Genomic DNA, 24,949 nt, shown 5'->3' on the forward strand with positions numbered 1-24,949 from the left:
AGAAGAAGAAGAAGAAGAGCGAGCAGCAGCAGCAGAAGAAGAAGCAGAGCGAGCACAAGCAGCAAAAGTAAAAGAGGAAGCAGCAACAACAACAACAACAACTGCGTCGTAAGATTTACGAACGTTTTCGTCGCGTCGTCGTGTGTTCAACCCACCCTTCGCTCTCCGCTCTCCGCTCCCCTCCCCCCCCTTTCCTTCTCTCTCTACCTTGCACATTGCATACGCCCCAAACCCGAAAAAAGCGTGCGCGTGTGTTTGTGTGTGTGTGTGTGTGTGTGTGTGTTGTCGATGCGTTCGCTGCGTCGACGCCGACTGCGACCGCGACGGCGACTGCGACTGCGGCTGTCGACGCTGCTGCTGCCGATGTAAAATTTTATTACCCCAAACGCATCGAGCAGTCGGTTTTTGGACGTCCGGACTTCACGCCGCCAAAAGAATTTGCGGCGCAAGAGTTTATTGCAATTCTCGCGCTACGCAAAGACAACAACAATAACAACAACAACTACGAAAAACGACGACAACAAATATCATAAAACAAAAAAACAAAAACAAAAAAGAAACAACAACAGAAAACTTTACGCGGCATCAAAAGTTAAAAACAAACTTTTGCCAAACTACGCGACGCGCGGCAAAACTAAATAAAGTTCAACTGCAGCCGTCGTCGTCGCTTTCTCCCCGCCCCGCTCTCGTCCTCCTGCTGCTGCATTGCCAAAAAAAAATAACGAAGAAGAGAAGGCAAAATAAAAGAAAAAAAAAAAAAAAGAATTTAAAGCGTCGCAGCAGCAACAAACTTTGTTGTTGTGCTCGGCCTAAAAACAAAGTCAAAGTCGAAATCGAACTCGAAGTCGAAGTTGAAGTTGATTCGAAGTCGAACTCGAGGCAAAGTCCAAGTCGATGTTGAGTGCGCGTGTTAATTGATATTGCGTATACGTCGCGATCAAATTCAAAAAAAAATTGTTGTTTTTTTGACCAACACAAAACAAAATAACTTTTTCCGGACCCCTCAACTAACAACAACAACAAAGTTTCGAAAGTGCGTGCAAAATATTCACAAAATTTTTTTCACTATTTTTGTTGTTTAGTTTTGTCACCAAAGTTTTTTGTGAGTGTGTGTGTTTGTGTGTGTGTGAGTGCAAGTGCAGCATGTTGCCCAAGTTTACAGCAAACTTGCAACAGCAACAACAACAGCAGCAACCACAGCTTCAACAACAGCAGCAGCAGCAGCATCAACAACAACAGCAACAAGCAAATCAAATGCAATTCAACTAAAAAGTGCAGTGAAAATTCTCAATAAACAAAAAAAAAAGGACAATCTAACAAAATACCGAATTAAATCAAATATCTAAAAGTGCAAAAAACAAAACGTAAAACGCAAAAATCTCGCAATTCTCAAATAGGTAAAGTTCAATTTTCTAAATCTAAATCTAAATGTAACTGTAAAGCTAAAGAAACTCTTGACTCAGACCCTCAAAAAAAAAAAAAAAAATACAAAACAAAAAAAAAAAGAAACAAGAAAAACTTTAAGGCATATCAGTTTCTCAGTATTCTCGTCCATTGTCTATATATATATATTGTCTATATACTACGCACAGTTTACAACTTTCAACTTGAACCAAAAATGAACGAAGAAAAAGAAAAAACAAACAAATCGAAAGAAAAACTAAAACCTACTAACAACAAAATGAACAAATAGAAATTCAATGCAACAAGAATAATCACATTGAAATTTTTGCTATGTTCCTTCTACTTTTTTTTTGGTTGGCCCCCATTTTCAATTCGAAAGAAATAAACGAAACAAATATTTTACTATTATAATATTAAATATATATATAGAGATATATAGAAATTTATGCTCACAAATATTAATCAAATATTTCAACATACAACAAACAAGAAGTTCTATCAATGCTCCAATTATTCAGCATTTTTCAGGGGAGGGCGTGAAACACACATTCACACACACACACACACATCTTAACAATTTAGCTGCTCAAACATAAAACACAAGGTTTTAAACCCCGCACATACATCATCAAAAAATCTTCAACTTATTTTTGATCAATTTGCTAATTCGCAGTGCTAGCTCAAACTAAGTTTCAAACCACACAAATAATCCTTTCGACTTGACATTTTTGCATTGCATACTTTTAGATGTCAAATTTGCAAATTCGCGCTTCTAGCTCAAACAAGGTTTTAAACCGCATATCATCAACAAATCTTCAACTTCCTTTCGATCAATTTGACAATTCACAGTGATTGCTTCAATAAGGCTTTGAAACATACAAATCCTCAAATAATCGTTGACTTCCTTTCGATCAATTTGTTAATTCACAGTGCTAGCTCAAACAAGGTTTTCAACCTTACATTATCAACCAATTAATTTCGTTTAGAGTTGCAGTGCTAGCTCAAGCAAGGTTTCAAGCCACACCCCACATCAACGATTTCCTTTCGAGTTTACATTTTCTATTGTATACTTTTAGGTTTCAAGCCACACACATCATCAACCAATAAACTTCCTCTAGAGTTTGCAGCAAGGTCCTCAACCACACATCATCAACCAGTAAATTTCCTTCAGATTTGCAAGGCTAGCTTAAACAAGGTTTCAAGCCACACACATCATCAACCAATAAATTTCCTTTAGAGTTGCAAGGCTAGCTTAAACAAGGTTTCAAACCACGCAGATCACCCAATTCCCAGTGCTTGACAATTCCCAGTGGTAGCTCAAACAAAGCTTACAAGGTTTCAAACCACAAACCACACAAAAAACTTCCTTTAGAGCTTGCACTTTTGCATTGCATACTTTTAGGCAGCTGCGTCAACTTGCTGCAACTTCGCAAACGGAAATCAGTGCATCAAGTTTGAAGTGTAATTACGAAAATTGCTGTACGAATAAATCAAATAATCTTAAGCACAACAGTGAACACGACATCCCATTAAGTGCTCAATATCAGTACTCTGCTCAATGCAAAATTATGTTGTGACCACTTTCAAGTGAAGTTGTTAGTAGTGAAAATGTGTCACATTTTTGAGGAAACTTCCAGTTTTACGATTACATATTTCAAAAGTTGTGAAAATGGTCTAAAAAAAATTAAGCGAAAACTGGCAAATTTTGAAAGTGGCAAGGGCCAAAAGGAAGTGCAGTTAATATGAAAAAAAAGTATAGCATACCTTTTGGGGCAATGTGTTGAGGCGCGTTTTTTGATTTGATTTCTGCGAATGAAATAGAGATTAAGCAAAGTTAGTTAAAAGACATGATGAAATTGACATATTTGATAAATTATTTTATTAGGGGAATATCTCAACTCAAGAAACTTGTGCTGACTTCAAATGAATTTCAATAAATTTGTAGCTACAAATCTGTTTACCAAATATTTATACTGAGGTTTAGAGAGCCAAACTGGCAGCTGCAAGTTGCACGTTGCAAGTTCTGTTCCATGCTGCATGCGCATTATTCCCCTCGTCTCTTCCCCCACTTAACCCAACAATAACAGCAACTAACCAAAATTAGTTTGTAAGCAATGTTTTACTAACAACAACAAGCCAATAATAATCTAAGCAATCGAAAAAAAAAGCAAAAAAAAACTTGAGCTCACATCCAAATTTGTTGTTAAGGCATTTTTTTGTGTGACATTGGCGACTGGCAACTGACTGGCAACAAACAAAAAATGGCGCTGTCTAAGCGTCCGCTTAGCAAGGAGACGCCCTTGGTTGATAGCAGCAGCAGCAACAACAGCAACAACAGCAACAGCAGCAACAACAACACTGAGCATGAGACGGCGATCAAGCGACGCAAACGCTGCAGTCGCGACGATGAATTCGCTGTCAGCAACAACAACAACAATAACAACAATAGTGTTAACAACAACAACAACAACAACAACAACATGTTGCCACAGAAGAAGCGACAATTGTGTAAAGCAACAATCGGCGACAGTCCAGCAAAGACAACAGCAACCACAACGGTTGCTGGCGTGCAACAGCAACCACAACAGCAGCAACAACTACAAATGGATGCCGCCGAGCAGGACGATGAGACGCTGATACGTGAGACGCAGGCGGCGTTGAAAAGTTTATCGGGCAGTTGGCCAGATGCACGAACGAATTTGTATCGATTGCAGGATCAGGAAGATGAAAATCCGCCGCCGTTTCAGAATCTGTTCGAGGAGAAGCAAAAGTACGAATCAAACAACAACAACAACATGAATACGAACATGAACAACAATCACGAACACGAACACAACAACAACCACAATAACAGCAACAACAATGACTATTTCGATGAAAACAATTCAACAACACACACAACACTTTTGCTACGTTTCCACAGGCAAAAGGAGAACGATCAGGCGCGTCTCAATGCATATCCACCTCCACCTCCTCCACCCCCCCACCATCATCATCATCACCATCATCTGCATCCGTATGCTCAGCAGCAGCAGCAGCAACCACTCCAACAGCAACAGCAACCACTCCAACAGCAACAGCAACCACTCAAAAAGGATTCACTCGATGTTGCTGCTGCTGTTTACGCTGCTCAAGCGACGTCCGCTTTCAAGCCGCCCATCGACATCATCAAACGCAACGGACAATTGGCTGCTCACGCTCAAGCTCAAGCTCAGGTTCAAGCTCAGGTTCAGGCTCAAGCTCAAGCTTATGCTCAGTACACATCGAGTGCTTACAATGCTGCTGAAGCGTATTATGGCTATGCGGCAGCAGCAGCTGCGAGCAACAACAGTAGCAACAACAACTTTGAGCTCGCCTCGCCCACAGATAAAAAGGGCACGGCCACGCCCACCAAAGAGGAGCTGTTGCTCGATGCCAAACAGTATACGATATTGCAGCCAGCGGGCGTCGGGAGTCGAGCTGCCTCCGTCATGCAGGACATTGCTCGCGAGGGCGTTGTGGGCGTGCCCCTGGTGGCAACGCCGCCAAGCACAGCAGCAACAGCGACAGCAGCAGCAGCAACCACGACAGCCACAACAGCAGCAACCACCAGCACACCAACAGATGCAGCAGCAACAGCAGCAACCACAACACCGACAGCAGCAACAGTTGCAGCCACGCCTACGCCGAGTTATTCGCCGAGCAGTCAGCATCGCGGTAAGTTGTTGTCGTTGTTGTTACAAAAAACAAAACAAAACCAAAAAAAAATAAAAACTGAAAAAAATACTGAAACAATAAACTGAAAAATATACTGAAAAAATAGTGAAAAAACTAACTAAAAATGAAAAAAAAAACTGACAAAAACTGAAAAATACTGAAAACTTAAAAATACTGAAAACTAAAAAATACTAAAAACTGAACAAAAAATACTTTTAAAAGTACTGAAAACTAAAAATACTGAAAATACTAAGAACTGAGAGGTACTAAAAATACAAAAAACTGAGAGATACTAAAAATACTAAAAACTGAAAAAATACTTAAAATACTGATAACTGAAAAAAAATACTGAAAACTGAAAAGAAAAAGATCTTTTCCCCCTCTTCTTAACACACACCACACCACACTTGGAAACTTTGCCCCCGTTGATCTGGCAACGCTGCTGCTGTGGTTTCATCTCTTGTCTTCTTTTTTTTCAACTCCCCCCCTTCGACTCCAATTTTCGGTGTTTCGTTTCGTTCGTTGTTCAACTCGATCGATCGGCTGCGCGCATGTGCGAAACTTCTTGTTGCATTGAGTTTTAAGTCTTCAAAAACAAATTGGCTAAACTACAAATATATATCTCACATATATCACAGAGAAACATAGAGAGAAAGAGAGAGAGAGAGAAGGAGAGAAGGAGAGAGAGAGAGGGAGCTTAGTTAGAGAAAAATACACACACACAAAACACATGCAAATGTTTTTGAAATATTCTTGTGTCATCATCTTTAGAGTATTATTATTAGCTTTATTCTTATTATAATTATTATTATTATTGTTATTATTATTTGCACATTTAGCTCAAGTGCTGCGACTTCTCGCTTCTCGCTTCCCGTTCCAAGTTTTCCTCCGTCTCCATCTCCACAGCTTAAAAGACATTAAGCAATTTTGTCGTTATAAACGTGACGTGGGGAGGAGCTGAGGCAGGGGGGCGGGGCACACAACTAATGGCTTGTAAAACCCCTTTTATGAAACCACACCAAAACACTCACACACACACACACATACACTAGTTCACACACATGTGTAGCTTAGAGATGACAAAACAACAAAGGGAAAAAGTTCATTTAAATGAAGGAAACAAGAAATGTGAAATATACGAAAAAGCGTTCTGACTGATGTTTAAATATGTTCTGATTACATTATCATTACAGTTCAATCAATTCTAAAACTTTACTCTAATTCAATGCTATTATTCGTATTAGTAACGAAGATTATACAATTTAATTTTTAATTACCAATCTGCAAAATATTGTGAAATTTTAACATTTAGAATTTTTAATCCGCAAATTATTATTTGATTAATTAAATTTTAAATCTACAAAACATTATTCAATTTCTAATATAAAAATTTCGGAATTCTTATTTTTTTCAAAATCTGAAAAATTTTAAATTTCTAGGATGAAATTTAGAAATTAAAATTTCTAATCACGCAAAATATTATTTAATTTCTAATATATATTTCGAATTTCTTATCTACAAAATTTTCTTAAATTTCTGATTGAAATGAAAAGTTTGAAATATTAGAAATTTAATAATATTTTCCCGATTATAAATGAAAAATTTTATTCAAGAAATTTCATATTAGAAATTGTATACTATTCTGTTGATTTAAAATTCGAAATTCTATATTACAAATTGTATAATAATTTGAGAAAATATTATATATTAAAAATTTGAATTTCGAAATCCCATATTATTAGAAATTCAAATCTCGAAATTCTATAACTTTTCATTTCTAATCAATCTACAAAATATTATTAAATTTCTAATATATCGATTTTAATGTGCAAACTATTCTTAAATTTCTAATATAGTATTTCGAAACTCAGATAATTATTTAAAATCGATGTATTCTTCTTCACTTCAGTATTTTCTAACATCAACTAATTTGAATTCACTTTATTTTGACTTTTTCATTGTTTTGGAACAAAAGTAGAACTTTAAGTTTAAGTTTAAGTTTTTTAAAATATCTACAAAGGTTTTGATTTTCTCATTGTTTTTTTTAAATAAAAGCTGAAAGCTTCAAAATATTCGTAAAAGTTTATAAAAAAAAATAAATTAGCGAGTGCAAGAAGAATGTGTAAATACAGTGCAATAAATAGTAAATATTAATTACTTTGTTTTCTAAAAGTGCAAATTAATCAAGTGAACAAGTGGAGCACAAAAAAATGCCAAAGAGAAGATCACTTGAAGTTTACACTGATAATTTAGTTGAAATGGCGAAAAAAGACCAAAAATCAATGCAGTGATCAATTATCGATAGCTAGTTATCGAAAAATACCAGCTGTGAATTTGCATACCACAAAAATACCAGCTTTGCTCACTCACACATCACTAGCAGAAAAGCGCAAAAGAAAGAGCGAGACAAAAAGAGCATCTTAATTCGAGTGTCTCTTTTGTTGTGTGTTTTCCTTTTTGCACTGTACAAAATTGAACTCGTTGTCGAAAAACTAAGCACACACACATGTAAGGAAACACACACAGAGAAAGAAGCAATGTGAAGTGATTAGATGGAAAGCAATATGTAAACCACTTTTGCATATTTATTTTGTCATTATGTAGGCATTAATATGCTGTGAGCTCAACATGGCCACAAAACTTCAAGTGCCTTTAAGCCATACACACACACAAGCACACACACACACTATGGTATTCATATAATTTGAATGACTTTTTAAATAGTTGCGCGTAGAAAGAACAAGAGAGGGAGAGAGAGAGAGAGAGAAGCAAGTTACATGCACGTAATAAGTCATTAGCCTTGTCCTTGTTGTTGTTTTTAGCTAATGTAGCTTATTAGGCTTAACCTCTTGCTGGGCGGGGGGCGGTCTGGGTCGTAGTGGGCGTGGCAAGCAGCGATTGCAGTCGACTGCAGCAACCTGCTTTTATTTTAATTAAATTCTAATTAGACTCAGCTCGACTCGACTCGACTCGTTGTTGTGCTTGCAGTTTGACATTTTGAACGGCCACGTAATAGACACACACACACATGCACACTCTGAGACACACACACACACTCACACATGTACCCAATACACACATGCTAAAATATTTCGAAAAATATTTCATTAAACCCCTTTTTGCCCGTCGTTCGTCGTCGTCGTCGTCGTCTGTCTTTTACAGCACTCCACTTGGGGGTGAGTGTATGCGTGTGTGTGTGTGTGCGTACTTATGTCTACCGTTATCTTTGGAGAATTTGTGCTTAGAAGGCCAAGTTTAGACGTGGTCTGGCTGATTTTTCAACTCTGTTCTTGTTGCTGTTGTTGTTGTTGTTGTTGTTGCTCTGTCTCATTTTTGCCATCGCTCTTTTTTGTCATCCACCATGCCAAACCAAACATGTCTCAACATGTGCGTGTGCGTGTGCGTGTGTGTTCGCTTTTTAAAGTAAATAATGCAAAGCTGTTTTCCATCAAATTTTAATTAATTATTTAGGCAAAAGAATTCGTTGCGCGTTTCGTTATCGTTGTTGTTGTTGTTGTTCTTGTTGCTGTTCATTTTTCTATTTTGTAGTTGTTGCTGCTGTTGCTTCTTCTTCTTCTTGCCGTGTGCGTTGTCAGCTGTAAATTTTGTTCAAATTTTTCGCTTTTTCGGCTGTCAAGTTGTCGTCCCATCTCTCTTTTCCTCTCCCTCTCACTGTCTCTCTCGCTCTCTCTCTCTCTCTCTCACTCTCTCGACTCCTTGACGCATTCACATAATTAATTAGAAATCCTTGCCCCCAACTTTAACTGCTGTCACCATTTTTTTGCTAGGCACTGTCGAGTATGCTTCTCTCTGCGTGTGTGTGTGTGTGCGTGTGTGTAGTTGAAGCTGAAGTTGATTTGATTTCATTCTGTTACTGTTGGTTACTTGTAGATGGCGCCAAATGCCCAACTCCGCATTGCACTGGCCAAGGACATGTCACAGGATTATATTCGCATCATCGCAGGTACCACACACACACACACACATACACACCTACTTCTTCACACACATTCTCTCTCACACTCTGCGATCTGTGTTCTCTTTCTATTTCTCTCCGCGTCGCCTTTTAGTCTGTCGGGTTGTCCCAAGCGCGATAAAGTCACCACGGAATGTAAGTGCCAAAAAAACAAACGTATCCTTCATTTGTTGTAGCTCATACGTAGATCTCTCTCTCTCTCTCTCTCTTTCTCTCTCTCTCTTTCTCTCTCTCTATCTGTCTGTCTATCACTTTCTATCTCTTTCTCTCTGTGTCGTAATCTTTTCATATCGATCATCGACTTTTTCAGAGGTTTCTTCTTTCATTTGAAACATGAATTTTTCTCTACTTCTCACTCTCTCTTGCTCTTTCTCTCTCTAAACACATCTCGCTCTCTGTGTCATAATCTTTCCACTTCAGAGATTTTTCCACTTTCACTTGAATTACGATATTTCTCATCTTCTCGCTCTTTTCCACTCTCTCTAAAAATATTTCTCTCTACCTCTCCGAATATCCCTTTCTCTCTATCTCTTTCTTGCAGTCTCTTTATCTGTATCGATCATCGATTCTTTCATTTCTAAATCTCTCTGTCAAGTCTCTCTCTTTCTCTCTCTCTCTCCCTAAAATTCTGCTGTATACTATTTGCATTAATATTCAACAACTTTTCACTCTACAACTTTCTCTATTTCAACTTGTTCTCTCTCTCTCTTCTAGCGCATGTTGTGATTGAGTGTATGTGTGTGTGTGTGTGTGTGTGTATGTGCTCGTATGTAGGTGTGTGTATTTATATATATTTTAGGTAGTAGTTGCAGCTTTCTCTCTCTCTCTCTCTCTCTTTCTCTCTCCTCTCTCTCTATATATATATATTTCTCACATTCTCATTCTACTGCTCTGCATGTGTTCTCTAAGCACTGCATTTATGCATAGTCTACAACGATATTTCGATATTTTCGATATCAGAACCATCTCGAATTAGTTCATCTTTAATTAGTCCATCTCAAAATAATCTATCTGTAGCTAGAGATGGACTTCTAACTACTCCATCAGCTAGTTTATCTCCAACTAGTCCATCTCTAAGCCATCTTTTCAAGTCCATCTCTAAGCTCTTTCATCTCTGGGTAACCCATCTCTAATTAATTCTTGCCTTGTCTTCAACGATATTTTCGCTATCAGATCCATTTCTAGCCCATCTCTAATAATTTGACTTTAAGTTATTTCTTTTGAAAATTACACATATCTTTTCACTCGACTATTATTTCTTTTGGTCAGCTGAACAATTTATCTAAGAGAGAATTGTTACTGCAGTCTGGTTATACTTTCTCTATCACTTATTCCTCTTTCTCTTTCTCTCTCTCTCTTTAATGCTATTGTCTTCTTCTATATTATCTCTTCTCTATTTAATGACTTTATACTATAAACATTCGTCACACTTTGGCTGATTCTCTGGCTATCTTCTATCTATGACTCTCTCGATCTCTGTTTCAATCATTTCGCTCTTTCCTCTCTTCCTTTCTCTCTCTCTCTCTCTCTCTTTCTTTAGGCTATTAATCTCTTCTCTACTAGATGACTGATTCTCTTGCTATCTTCACATGTTTCTCTCCGTGCTTAACAGTGTCTCTAAATCTATCTGTCGACCTGTGTTTCCCTCACTCTCTTCCCTTCTCTCTCTTCCTATCTGTCTCTCTGCGCTGTGACTCTGATCGTAGTGTGATTTATCGACTGCTTGTGTTAGTTGTGTCTAGTCTACTCGTAGTGCATTTGTCTTGTGACTTGTGTCTTGTGTCTCGTAGCCGATCTCGATAACTCGATAGCGATAACTATCGATGGCAATTAATTGACTTATCACCCTCCCCCTCAGTGCTGGCGTTGCACGAACAGATCCTGAAATGCCCCACGCCCGGCTGCAACGGACGAGGCCACGTCCAGCCGCATCGCAGTGTGCACCGCAGTTTGTCCGGCTGCCCGAGGGCGATCAGACGCCACACGGCGAGTCGTCGGCAGTCGACACAGCAGCAGCACTCAGCGCGCCGTTATCAGGTGGCCGATAGATCGATGTCCATGCCGATACCGTCGATTCCGATACCGATACCGATACCAATACCGATATCGATACCACTACCGATAGCTCTGCCATTGAATCACGCCCATGTTATCGATAGCGATAACGAGCACGATAACGATAACGATACCGATCACGATAACGATAACCATAGCGATAACGATAACGTTAGCACAATCACAACCACAGCAGGTGCGTTCCAATCGCCGCCTGTCTGCCTCTCAATTACAGCAGCAACAACAACAACAACAACTGCAATTTATCGATAACCAATTGCGAAGCAATAAACACATTTAACGCTTCTCTTTATTTCTCTCTCTCTCTCTTTCTTTCATTCTCTGCTGCTTCACGTTGATCTTGATCTTGTTCTCTATTCTTCTACTCCCCACCTTTCTCTCTCTCTCTCTCTCTCTATCTTCTCTTCTATTTTTCTTCCACTCTGTCTCTATGCTATTTCTCTGCATATTTTGTGAACGCGCAGCTGGAGAACTGGAGAAGCATGAAAAGGAGCTGCATCCGCTGGACAAACTCAAGCTCACCTCAACTCACTATCTAAACAACAACAACAATAACAATAACAACAGCAGCAGTTGTATTAACAACAACAACAACAACAGCAACATCAAGACGATGCCCATTATTAAATCGGAATACAGTCCGGTGGCCAGCATCAAATCGGAGTATAACAAAAGTCCCATGCACTCGTATTTGGCTAACGATGCTGCCTCGGCGGCAGCATCAGCGATACCCAACAGCGCCAACAGTGCACGCGGCAGCAACAACAACAACACCAGCAACAACAACGGCAACAACAGCAATGTTGCTGCCAGCAATGGAGTTGCCAGCGAACCGCATTTGAGTCGCTACGTTGGCCTCCACAGTCCACAGCCACAGCATCCACATGCCCACCACCAACAACAACAGCAACAGCAGCAACAACAGCAGCAACAGCAACAGCAGCAGCAACATACGCTGCATCAGCAACGCGGACCTTTCATCGAAGGCAACGCCAGTCAAATCGATCCCACAGATGCAGCCAGCTATCACAGCGAACATCAGCAACAACAGCAACAGCAGCAACAAGCAGATGAACGACAGCAACAGTATGAACAGATGCGATATGCACAAAGTGTTGGCCATGGCTTAGCAACCAGCGATGCCTCAGCCGAACAGCAGCAGCAGCAGCAGCAACAGTTGCTGGCAAGCAATGCCAGCAGCAGCGAATTGTCGCCACGCAGCCACGCTTACGATCCTCACACAACGCATCCGCACTCGCATCCACATCCGCATCCACATCCACATCCGCATCCGCCCACTTCGAGTGTGGCGCCCGTGTTCGTTGGTCTTGGCATCGGGGATTCGGTCTCGACCGGCGGGAGTTCGACTGGCTTCGAGCGTTACGATCCCAATTGCGGACAGCAGCGACAGGCGAATGCAACAGCAGCAGCAGCGGCTGCTGCCGCGGCGGCAGCAACAGCGGCGTCGGCCACGCCCACGAATATGTATCACTATTTGCCACAGAGTGCGGACGATTTGCAGGTGCAGCAGCAAAAGTATCTGCAGGAGCAACAGTTGCTGATGGCCAAGGCCGAGCACGAGGAGGTCGCCAATGGAGGAGGTGGTCCAATTTATCCCCGTCCCATGTATCACTATGATCCGACGATGGGTCCATTGCCGCCGGGCTTCTCCGCCATCAATTTGTCCGTCAAAATGGCCGCTGCTCAGGCGGCAGCTGCAGCGGCTGCCTATCAAAATCAGCAGCAGCAACAACAGCAGCAGCAACAGCAGCAGCAGCAACAACAACAGCAGCAGCAGCAACAACATCACCAGCAACAACAGCAGCAACAGCAACATAGCAAACAGAGCAGTTCGCCTACGCCGAATGTGGGCGTGGCAGCGCCAGCTGTCGACCTGTCGGGCGCCACATCGGTGACGTCATCGAGCCCACACGGTTTCAACTCGCCCGCATCGCACAACCAATACAACAACCAGCGAATGGGCAATGGAAGTCCACAACCTGGAGCCAGTCCCAACATTGCCAGCCCCCAAGTGCCCAGTCCGCAGGGTCAAACGCTGGACTTGAGCGTCACCCGTTTGCCGCACAGGTGAGCTAGACACACACACACACACACACACACACACACGGACACCTACACACCTACACACGGACACACTCTGAAACGATCCCAAAAACTTCCTTCCCAGCTCCAATCTCATCTCCATGCCATACACTTCCACAGCGCGCAGCGAGTTAGTTTTTTCGTTTTGGGTTTAAGTTTAGTATTCAATCAAAAGTTAAGCAACTCTTAACTCTACAATCTGCTCGCTGACCTCAACGAACTGAGCAACTGCAGCAGCTGAGGTCTTGAAATTTGGTATGCTGATATCTAGATATGCATTAAACCTAATTCCAGTTATAGTTTTCGACTATCTTAAGTTTTATACCAGCCAATCTTATTGAACTCAGCACATATAGAAGATATAGTAACGAAATTTGGTATGCTAACACCTAGGTATGTGTTATGCTTAATTCTAGTTAAAGTTCTCGAATATCTTGAGTTTTATACCAGCCAATCTTATTGAACTCAGTACTTACAACAGCTACGGTCATGAAATTTGGTATACTGATATCTAGTTAAGCGTTATATCAAATTCTAGCTAAAATTCTCGAAAATCTTAAGTTTTACGCAAACTCGACTATTTGAACTCAGCAATTATAGCAGCTACAGTCATGAAATTTGGCATGCGGTCTATTGGATATACATTATACCTAATTCTAGTTAAAGTTCTCGACAATCACAACTCTAACGTAAACCAATCTAATTGAACTTAGCAACTGCAGCAGTTACCGTTATGAAATTTGGTATGCTCGCACCTAGAAATGCTTTATAACTAATTCTAGTTATAGTTCTCGAATATCTTAAGTTTTACACAAATTCGTCTAATTGAACTCAGCAATCACAGCAGGTATAGTCATGAAATTTGATATGACAACACTGTAACTTGTATTACACCTAATTTAAGTTAAAATTCTCGACTAAATTAAGTTTTACGAAAGCTAGCCCAATTGAACTCGGAACATATAGCAGCTACGGTTACGAAATTTGGTATACAGATACTTGTTAATGCCATAAAAAAAAATTTACAAAGTGCGCTATTTGCAACAGTAATAAACAAAATAAACTACGCTATACTCATCGAACTCAGTGAATATAAAAAGTGTAGTTATGAGATTTTGTGAATGCATTTTAAACATAATTCTGTGAGAAATTCTTGACTCTCAAAAGATTTGGGTAAAGAAATTACATCATAAAGGGTTTTTTTGGGAATATTCCCGAAATAAAATCAACCGTTGAACTTAGAGTAACAAAAATTTGGTATGCCTAATAATAAATCTTATACTGAAGCATAAACAACAAGCTTACCCGCTTTTGTGAACAGCTTTTAATTGTTTCCCATGCAATTTGCGTATTTTTCTTTCTCGTTCAGCATCATCACGAGTCCACAGTACGGAGCCGACGGCCTTGTCGTGGGTCACGGCCAGGGCTTTGGCAGTGCTGCCCCCGGTTCAATTGGACCAAACGGACCGCCGCGATCACCGCAAATGGAGCCAGTGGACTTCAGTGGACCCCCGCGTCCCCTTGGCTTCGGCCTAGTGGGTCACATAAGCGGACCACGCCCCTACAGTCGCGAATCGACGCCCGACAGCGGCGGATCCCACTACATCGAAACGTATCGGGATCCCAGTGGTAAGAGCATCTTACGATTGCCTCATTTTCTTTGCAATACGAATTGGGATTTTCTTTGCTTACAGGTTATTCGCCTCATCCCGGCTATGGGATGGTTGTGCAATCAGATTATCCACCAGCCGGCTATCATGGCTACGGACCGGCGGCCTATCAATGCAGCAATCCGTATGCGACAGCCGTCGGACCCGGCGGCTATCCGACTCCCGTCTCCGGCGGCTATTCGCCCAGTCCGGCCACCTGCTACTCCATGCCACCGCCACAGCACATACCGCAGCACGACAAGACCAAAGATGGGTAAGTACAGCAGCATCTCCTCCATCATCCGTTTACACACCTCATCATCAGCTTGATGAAATATGCAATTATCGTAAATGAAATGCTGCTAAGGTAGCAGACACTATAGTTCACACTCTAGCTCATCCGTCATGGTCACAGCCTTTGTCCGGCACGTGGCACAGTGGTTACAGCTCAGCTGAAATGCAAATTAAATTACTTGCTTAATTTAATTACAAAAAAGACAAGTTTCACATATGGGTTCATTAATCATTTTACAAAAAGAAACATATTTCTTAACTATAATAAAACAAAATAAAATATATATATAAATATAATACATATATAAATTAATACATACAAAAATTAAAAAAAATGTGGTATAATAAAATATTATTCTGTATCATAATTTTAATCCCTATTAAAAAAAAACTAGCATCGAGATACTTAACTAAACATCTTGTTTATTGCTTGATTTTTCATATTCATGAATTTAGATTCCATAACATAAATTACAAAAAGGATCCTTATAATAATATATTAACTTTCTGTACCATAATCACAATCTCTCTTAACTAACTAACATCGCGATACTTGAGCAGAAATCTAGTTTTTCATTCACCATTATACATCAGAAAACAGCAAATAAATGCAGTTACTCATTTTCGGATGAAAGAAATCCTTTAACTTTCTTTAACCTCATATTTATTTATTCCTTATTCCTTTCCTTTCCTCATATCTCAAATATATGGATAATTATGTGGCGAAAAATATCGCGTGCGACATTATTTACAGTGAAAATAAAAAACATAAGTTGAAACAATTTCTAAAATACATTTTTGCCAAAGAATTGTCCATGTTTTGTCCGTGAAACTAAAGCTCTCAATTTCCATAATATTTCACAACTTAAAGTGCAAACTTTTGTCGAACTTTGAAATCATGTTTAGCTCACGCTTTAATAAGCTTGGGCAATTTAATGGGGGCAACATCGTGACAACTAATTGCGAACCACTGTGCGGTCGTGCGTGTGGACAAGTGGCTTTAATATTTATGATTACGGCTCTGCGGACGCAGAGCGCTCATAAAAGTCGACCCATCACAAGAATATGTGAAACCCCCGAAGGACGAACTTCTTTGTCTTTTTCCCTGTAAATTTAATGCAACTTTAAAACGTGAAAGTTTTTGAAAGTTTTGTGGCCATGTTTACGTTATGCTTATCTGGCCAAGAACAGCTTCGATTTAAGCCCCAAAGACTAATGGCAAGGCATTTAAAGAACAGCTTCGACTTAAACCCTAAACTAATGCCAATGCATTCGATTTGAATTGCAGTTTGACCGGTTGCTCGCGTTCGGATCGCAATCATCTGCAATCGCACTCGCAGGAGCTGAAGTGCCCGACACCCGGCTGCGATGGCTCTGGCCATGTGACTGGGAACTATTCCTCACATCGCAGCCTCTCCGGCTGTCCGCGAGCCAACAAACCGAAGAGCAAGCCTCGCGATGGCCAGGACTCTGAGCCGTTGCGTTGCCCCATCCCAGGCTGCGATGGCTCCGGACATTCCACCGGCAAATTCCTCTCACACCGAAGGTAAGTCTACCTACATACAGCTGTGAACTTTGAAATAGCAGTGCAACAGAGAGTAAAACTAAACGGATTTTTATACCCGCTACCCATAGGGTAGAAGGGTATTATAACTTTGTGCCGGCAGGAAATGTATGTAACAGGTAGAAGGAGGCATCTCCGACCCTATAAAGTATATATATTCTTGATCAGCGTCAACAGCCGAGACGATATAGCCATGTCCGTCTGTCCGTCTGTCCGTCTGTCCGTCTGTGTGTCTGTCCGTCCGTCCGTATGAACACCTAGATCTCAGAGACTATAAGAGATAGAGCTATAATTTTTTTTCGACAACATTTGTTATGTTTGCACGCAGATCAAGTTTGTTTCAAATTTTTGCCACGCCCACTTCCGCCCCCGCAAAACAAAAAAATCGAATAACAAGCGTAATTTTAAAGCTAGAGTTCCGAATTTTGGTATATATAATAACTACTATAGTAGTTATGATTTCTGAAAATTTGGTTGCGATCAGATAAAAATTGTCGAAGTTATAAAAGAAATATTTTTGTATGGGCAAAAACGCCTACTTACTAGGGGTCTTAGTTGCTTTGGCTGACAATCTGGTATATTGTGCCGTCTATGGTATATTTTGAATGCGGTACTATGTCGATATACCAAATATACCATTTGGTATATTTTTAGTATTTTTGCAGTATATTCGGTATATTTTGAGAAAATACCGCAAATTATATTTATTTTATTCAAAATGGGTAGCGGGTATCTCACAGTCGAGTACACTCGACTGTAGCTTTCTTACTTGTTTTTCATATTCCTTTTTGTTAGTTGATACCTGCACATTATTTTTGTAAAATTTAACATAGAGATAAGAAACAACTAAAAATCCCTTTAGATTTGTTCAATTTTTCTGTTGTTTTGTACTGCTATTTCAATGTTCACAGCTGTATGTGTGTCCCATATTCTAATCCCTGTTTATTTCCATCGTTTAGTGCATCTGGCTGTCCCATTGCCAATCGCAACAAGATGCGCGTCCTCGAAGCCGGCGGCACAGTGGAACAACACAAGGCAGCGGTGGCAGCGGCAACAGCCATGAAATTCGATGGTGAGTTTGATGAATGAACTCAATTATTTCATTTAATGGTGATATCATAAAATATAATTTGTAATTTTGAAATTTTCTAATCAAATTTAAAGAATTACCTCATTTTTTTACTCAGTTAAATTATGAGGAATTAATTAAATTATTTAACTAGGTAAATTGTGTCCCATTCTTTTGAGCTCTTAGTTTTAAATGAAATTAATGCCATTTGTAGTTTCTAGTTGGCTTTTTTAATCAAAATTGATGAAGTAACTAAATTATTTACTTGATTAAATTATGTAACATATTTTGGAACTTTCAGTTCTATAAGAAATTAATTTAATTTGTAGTCTCTGATCAAAATTCAACATTCAAAATTTTAATCTGTTTGCCATTATTGAAATAAGAAATGGTGAACAATCTGACAATTGGCTGACAATTTGGTATAATTTGTACTTGATATACCAAATGTAGTCAGTGGTATATTTTAGTATTTATTTTTTGGCATTAATTTGATATTATTTGTATTCGATATACCAAGCATTGTCTTCAGTATATTTTAGTATTTATTGATATTAATTTAAAACACTGTATTCATTACATTTTAGTATTTTTTCGGCATTTATTTTGTATATTTTGTTTTTGATATACCAAAAATCGAGTGTGGCATGTTTTAGTATTTGTGGTATCAATTTGGTACATCTAGTACTCAATATACCCAATATATACTTTGGTATATTTTGGTATTTTTAGAAATCAATTTGGTATATTTTTAAATATGGTATCTCACAACCCAGCACACTCGATTTTAGCTTTCTTCTTTGTTTTCATTTAAAATTACAATTTATAAACAAACATATTTCTTAAATGTTGTGCATAATTTTTTAATTTATATTACAAATTTTTAAATTTACTCCCAAAATTCGATTTATTTAATTCATGATGCAAATCTAAAACCTCCTTAAAATGTATACTATATCCAACTATTTCGCTATTTCCTTCTCTGTTGTCTCTTTCTCGCGCTCTAGCTTGCACTACAGTGGGCAGTCAGGGCATCAAGAAACCCAAGTTCGATGAGGTGACCATGGTTTATCCCAAAGGCTATACAGGTAAGTTATCGCACTCCATATCGATCAACAAACACTTTTTCCTCTCTCTGTCTCTATCTTTCTGTCCAACTCATTTTGTTTTACTATCGACTAAAATCTGTCTTGCGTGCTTTCTGTTATGAACTGGGCTTGTTGTTATTATGCCCTGCCGCAAAAAAAAAAAATGAAGAGAAATTGGGAAAGGGGCATCATAACATGCGTCATAAAGTTTGCAACATGCCGAATGTTCTAAGCGATCGATAAGTTATCGAAATTTAGCATTTGGCATCGCTCTGTCTCTCTCTCTCTCTCTCTATATTTCTCTTACTCTCGCTCACTTGCTCTTCTGGCCTGTTGTTGCTCTCTCTTTGCTCTCTCTCTCTCTCTCTCGTATTGTACATTTTCGGTTGGAATTTTGTGTGCGTGTGCTAACGTCTAACAAAAACAATTAAACAAAAAAAAAGTACATAAGAAAAATACAAAAAAAGAAATATGAAACAAAGAAATACTCTACTTTTGGCTTACGTTTTTCATTTCAATTTCGGTTCACCTTTTTCGGAATGTGCAAGGCAAAGAAAAATAAAGAAAATACTTTTGAAATTTTGCGCAAATGTTTTTGATTTGCCGTCATAGCCTTGCGTATACAAAATACTAAAAATACCGCATTTGCATACCATACGACAGACGACGACGGGCCTCGAGAAAGAAACAGAAACAAAACCCGGTACATAACATGAACCCGACGCCTGATTCTCGATAATATACTAACTACACTTCATACACACACATACACACACACATTCTACTACAAACGTGTGCGTGTGTGTGTGTGTATTTATTCCAAGTTTCAAATTTTCTAATTTGTAATTGCGTTTTCCTTCTTTTTGTTTCGTTTCATGGTTTTTCGTTGGCGTTTCTTTTAGATTACGCGACGTTTTGTATCGGTGCTGAGTATCTACTGTAAATAGGCAATAGGAAAAATACCGATCACAGATTGTAAATACCAAATACCACAAAAAAAAAATCATAAATTCCAAATACAATAATAATGAACTAAAGAATATACTAAACGAGAAATAAATACCGAAAGACAAGAACAACAACAACAACAACAACAAGAACAAAAAATGTCACACAAGCAAATGATAACAAAAGCAAACGATCAAAGGTAAGCCGTGTTATTTGCTATCTCACTCACACACGCACACACATACAGTTACACACTCACTCACTCTCTCTCACTCAGTCACTCACCACAATTCCTAATCGTACTCCACCTTAAAAGCTCCAATTGAGTTGCTAGCACACGCGCACATATCGACAACCGGTGGAGAGCTTTTTTCTTTTCAAAAAAGACTAAACAAAAGAAACAATTCAAGAGCAAGCTTTTACGTCAAAGAGAACCAACAACAACGCGACAATAAAAAAAAACAACAACAATAACAAACTCTTATGTATATGATGCAATTATACAAGGTAGTCTCGTTGGCAAACAATGAGTGCGAGTGAAAGGGGCTCAGCGTAGTAGTGCATTAACCCTTAGACGATGCAATTAATATTTACATATTTGGAAGCTAATATTTATGTCTTCTTGACATTTAATAAAATGTAAATTGTTGATGAACATTACTGAAAAATATATGTTATAATTCTGCATTCAAAATGTAATTTTGCATTAGGGTTAATTCTGCAAAAAATTCGTCTGCAGACAACGTTCAACTGACGAAAGCTTTTGCCGTCGAGACTACCTTCTATAATTGTATCATGCTTATGTATATGCGCAAATGCAAGTCAAAAAGCTTCGATCACTAACTCTGCTCTCTCGCTCTCTTGTTTCTTTGCTCTCTGGTTTCTTAGGTGGCGCTGGACTCGACATTGTTATGGGTGGCGTTGGCGTCGGCGTTCCGCTGCCGCCAGGCATTAACAACAGCAGTGTTGGCGTTGGCGTCGGCGTCGGCGTTGGCAGCGTGCAAGGCGATAAGACAACTGTGAGTGTGAGCGGCGGCAGCGATGATCTGAATACGCTGGAAGCGGAAATATCGGAACTGCAGCGTGAGAATGCACGCGTTGAATCGCAAATGATGCGATTAAAGTCGGACATCAATGCGATGGAATCGCAGCTGAGCACCAGCGATCGGGTACGTAGACTCAGGTTCGTTGATGGCAACAAATTTTGAGTATTTTTTTTATAATACATAGCACATAGTACATAGTAATTTAATGTAAGCGAGACATAGACACAGACACACACACACATAACCTCAAAGTAGGCTAAAGCAAAGGCGAAAGTTTGGCGAAGAAGTTTTTGGCACCTGAGCGAAGTCGAAGTCGAAGTCGCGCCTAAGTTGCGGCCACGTTGTTTTCAAGGACGTCTCTAAAACTCTCGCAAAAAAAGAAAACCCAAAAGCAATAATAAAGCGAAGCGAGTGTAAAACCGCCAGTAAAACGGAACAACAACAACAACACACACTTAGACACTTGGTGAAAAGTCGGCGCAAAAGTCGCCAACAACAAAAGTTTGCCGTCGTCGTCGTCGTTAACTTTGCTACTTGGCAAATGTACTTTTTAACCCAAAACATGGCAAAAGAAAGTTAGACGACGACGATGTCTGTTGTCCGTCCCCGTCCCCGCCCCGCCCTCTCCGACATCGCCTCCCCATCTAAGCAAAAACTTTTATTATATATTTAAATTATCGCGCAAAAGTTATGCATCAATTTTTCGTCGTTCGTTTTCACTTTTGATCTGTTGCAGCGCCCTCTATTGTCGCATTGCATGCACACACACGACTCACATTTTTCAAAATGGCGTCTCAGCAGCCAACCAATCGTATTGCCTTGCAGCCACGACTGCAGTCGCCGTCGACTGCATCGAGCAACGAATCAGCGCACACCACCCCTAAGAAAAAAAAAACGTACCTAGAACGTGTTTTGCTTGCTCTACGCATGCCATGTCCCTAAACATGTGTGTGTGTGTCTGTGTGTGTGTGTGTGCGTGGTCATGCGCAGGCAGCTGCAACTTTGCCCAGTCCCCCAAAAAATACCCCAAACACACACAAAAGCCTCGCAGTCGCTGTCGACGTCGCTGTCGCAGTCGCAGTCGGCACCGAGCAGCGCACGAATCGCAGCACGCGCCTAAACTGTGCTACGGCAGCAACAACAACAACAACAGTAACAGCGACTGCGACGCTCCTAAGGGAAAAGAAGAAACGAAAAAAAAAAGCGCAGGCAAGCATGCTGCGTGCTCGCTCTAACACAAACACACAGACACTTTGGCGCTCGTGTGTTCGTGTTGCTTTCGTGTCTCGGGTTATATTTTTTTTGTTGTTTCGTTTCTTCTTTGCTGCCTTGCGCATTCTTATTGGAATTTCAATTTGCACATGTGTGTGAGTGTGTGTTTGATATATAACGACGGCAGCAAATACAATTGGCATCGGCAAACGAATGAATCAATGAATCAATATGAATGACCACACCCCGCAGCCAATGGCCAAACTTTAGCTAATACAACTGCATTGCGCTGTCTCTCTCTTTCTCTCTTTCTCTCTTATAGGAGGCTTCTCCACTGAGTGCCCATCAGCAACAGCAGCAGCAACAACAACAACAGCAGCAACAACAACAGCAACGTGCAGCTTCGTTGGCCTCGCCCAGCGGCCAGTCACCCTTTGCCGGCGTCTCCTCCACCACCTCCTCGAATGCCAATGCCAATCCCAATCCATCCAACAACAGCAACAACAACAACAACAATAACGAGAACAACAACAACTCGGATCTGGTGCATGTGGCAAGTGCTGATGCAGCTGCTGCATCGACTGCGCCCAATGCGAATCTCAACAATTATTACGAGAGTCTGCGCAACAATGTCATCACGTTGCTGGAGCATGTGCGTCTGCCACCGCCACCGCAGCCGCCACCGCCGAGCATCACAGCAGCAGCAGCAACCACAGCATCATCGGCATCCACCGACAATGGCTGTGGAGGAGGGATGGGAGTTGTCGGAGTTGTCTCGGCCACCGATCATCATCAGCATCATCATGCTGCCGCTGCGGCAGCTTATTCGACGCTCTTGCCACCGCCACCGCCGCCACCACCGCATTCCGTATCGGTCTCGGTCTCAACGTCAGCTGTGTCAACCACGCCCATGTATGGAGGCGGAGGCGGTGGTCAGCAGGGAGCGGGAACGGGTCAACCACCAGCAACAACAACAACAGCGGCGCCACCGCCACCGCATCATGCGTATACGGTGCATCATCCACATGGCGGCTATCCGCATCCACATGGCGCACATCCGCATCCACATGCGCATCCACATACGCATCCGCATCCACATCATCCGCATCCACATCCGCATCCGCATCCCCACGAACACTTCGATTCGTACATCTCCAAACTGCAGTCGCTCTGCGTTCCGCCCGATGTCTATGCGCTGCCCGAGGATGCGGGACGCACAGTCTACAACTCCGTGAAGCCGAGCATGCATCAGGATTACGGCAAGCTGATGCCCACGCCCATTTAAAGCGGGTGCCTTCTATGGTATTTTAAGCAAATTATGGTATTTTATTCATATGTTGGTATTTCTTTCAAATTCAATGATTTTATGCAATCAAGAGTTGGTATTTCTTTCAAATGTGGGTATTTTATTCACGTTTTGGTATTTTACACCAATTTTGGTATATTATTTCAATGTTGGCATTTTCTTCAAGTTGTGCTATTTAAATCAAATGTTGGTATTTTATTCCAATGGTGGTGTTTTAATCAAATTTTTCCAAATTATGGTATTTAATTCAAATGTTGGTATTTTTAGTATACGAAGAAAAAGGCCAACATTTTTCTTTCACACTCGCAACACAAAATCAAAATCAATTGTTAAATATGTAGTACTTGGAAAACTTCTTCGCAACTTCTTCAAAATTCCTTGAATATTTTCTACACTTTATTTGAAATATAGAAAACTTCACTTTTTTCTTACTTGTATAAAGCAATTTACTAATTTCACAATGACTGCGTAGTCATAAATCTATGATTAAATCAATAATTAATGCAAAAAAAAATGCAACTCGAAACATTTTCAAAATATTTAGAAAACATTTAAGAAAAAATCCATTATCAAAATTTAGAAAATGCAAGTGTCAATTAAAATTGACTCAAAAACTAGTCAAGATTTTTAAGATTTTCTTTGAAAGATTTCGAATATTTCCCAAAAATGTTGAATAAACAAATAAGAATTTAAAAAAAACTCGATACTCGATGCATTCAATTGAATGGAAAGTAAAATAAATCAGAGAAATACGGAGCGGAAGAAAGAGAGCGATGAGAAAAGTTTAGCAAGTAGATTGAGATGTTCGACGTTTTAGGTCCTAGGCGCTTTGTCGTGTTGATAAACAAATTGTATGATATAACATAATGATATTTAGAAGTTAGAATTACGGATTAAATGTGTGCTTTCAGTTATTGTTCCAATCACGACATTATTACAAAAAAAGAAGAAAAAAACAATGTGTATTATGATTTTTCAATGTTTGTTCCTTACGTAAGTACATACACAAGTATATATATATATATAAATTGACATAGCGTATATTTGTATCTGTAACTGTAACTGTATCTGTATCTAATACTACCTAGCGGTTAAAAGTACTTATATGTAGGACATTTGTTTGGTGTTAATGTCTGGTCAATTTTGTATAACAAGTCGCAAAGAACTTGAAAGAACTCTGAAGGAAAAAAATCAGAAACTATTAAAAAAAATATATATATATACGAATACGAAATACGATAATGAGGAAATAGTAGTAGATGAAGACGAAGCTGATAAGTTTAGTTAGTGGTACACGACGAAGAAGAAGAAGAAGATAAAGATGATGATGATAAAGATGAAGGTCTAACACCAGATAATTATGCAAATATAATCAACAATAAACTAAAGATGTTTTTTTTGTAATCTTAAATAGAACGTAAATAACTATGGGCTGCACACTGAGGCTCATATCAAATTATAATCAACTACTATAAATGCTAAGTACAGTTATCACAAAACACACACACACACGCACAC

At 39.7% G+C, this 24,949-nt stretch overlaps 1 protein-coding gene and 1 long non-coding RNA gene across 7 annotated transcripts in view; one reads left to right on the forward strand and one right to left on the reverse strand.

Annotated features, from left to right (window-relative positions):
* On the forward strand, positions 1–23,851 carry LOC132795089 (alpha-protein kinase 1). 5 transcript variants are annotated; one of them, XM_060805536.1, is made up of 11 exons: positions 7–1,397; positions 3,613–5,100; positions 10,935–11,105; positions 11,617–13,240; positions 14,625–14,884; positions 14,950–15,178; positions 16,487–16,744; positions 17,722–17,834; positions 18,839–18,919; positions 20,756–21,036; positions 22,448–23,851. In XM_060805536.1, exons 2-11 carry the CDS (start codon positions 3,666–3,668, stop codon positions 23,408–23,410), a joined length of 5,415 nt encoding a protein of 1,804 aa, XP_060661519.1. In that variant the 5' UTR covers positions 7–1,397; positions 3,613–3,665; the 3' UTR covers positions 23,411–23,851. The 5 variants fall into 5 exon arrangements, with proteins under 5 accessions (XP_060661517.1, XP_060661518.1, XP_060661519.1 ...); XM_060805533.1 differs by lacking the exon at positions 10,935–11,105 and having other exon boundaries at positions 10–1,397; positions 3,613–4,174; positions 4,328–5,100; positions 22,448–23,848; XM_060805534.1 differs by lacking the exon at positions 10,935–11,105 and having other exon boundaries at positions 1–1,397; positions 20,756–21,050; positions 22,448–22,615.
* Positions 1–24,949, reverse strand: part of LOC132795092 (uncharacterized) — a 56,465-nt gene that overhangs the window by 13,972 nt on the left and 17,544 nt on the right. Inside the window, exons 3-4 of one of the 2 annotated variants that reach the window (XR_009633415.1) lie at positions 14,561–15,356; positions 3,169–3,210 (exon numbers count right to left, since the gene is read on the reverse strand). This is a non-coding gene — a long non-coding RNA (uncharacterized LOC132795092). The remainder of the gene's footprint in view (positions 1–3,168; positions 3,211–14,560; positions 15,357–24,949) is intronic. The other variant, XR_009633416.1, reaches the window with a different exon arrangement.

Source organism: Drosophila nasuta, chromosome X (assembly GCF_023558535.2).
Source record: "Drosophila nasuta strain 15112-1781.00 chromosome X, ASM2355853v1, whole genome shotgun sequence".
Taxonomy (NCBI): domain Eukaryota; kingdom Metazoa; phylum Arthropoda; class Insecta; order Diptera; family Drosophilidae; genus Drosophila; species Drosophila nasuta.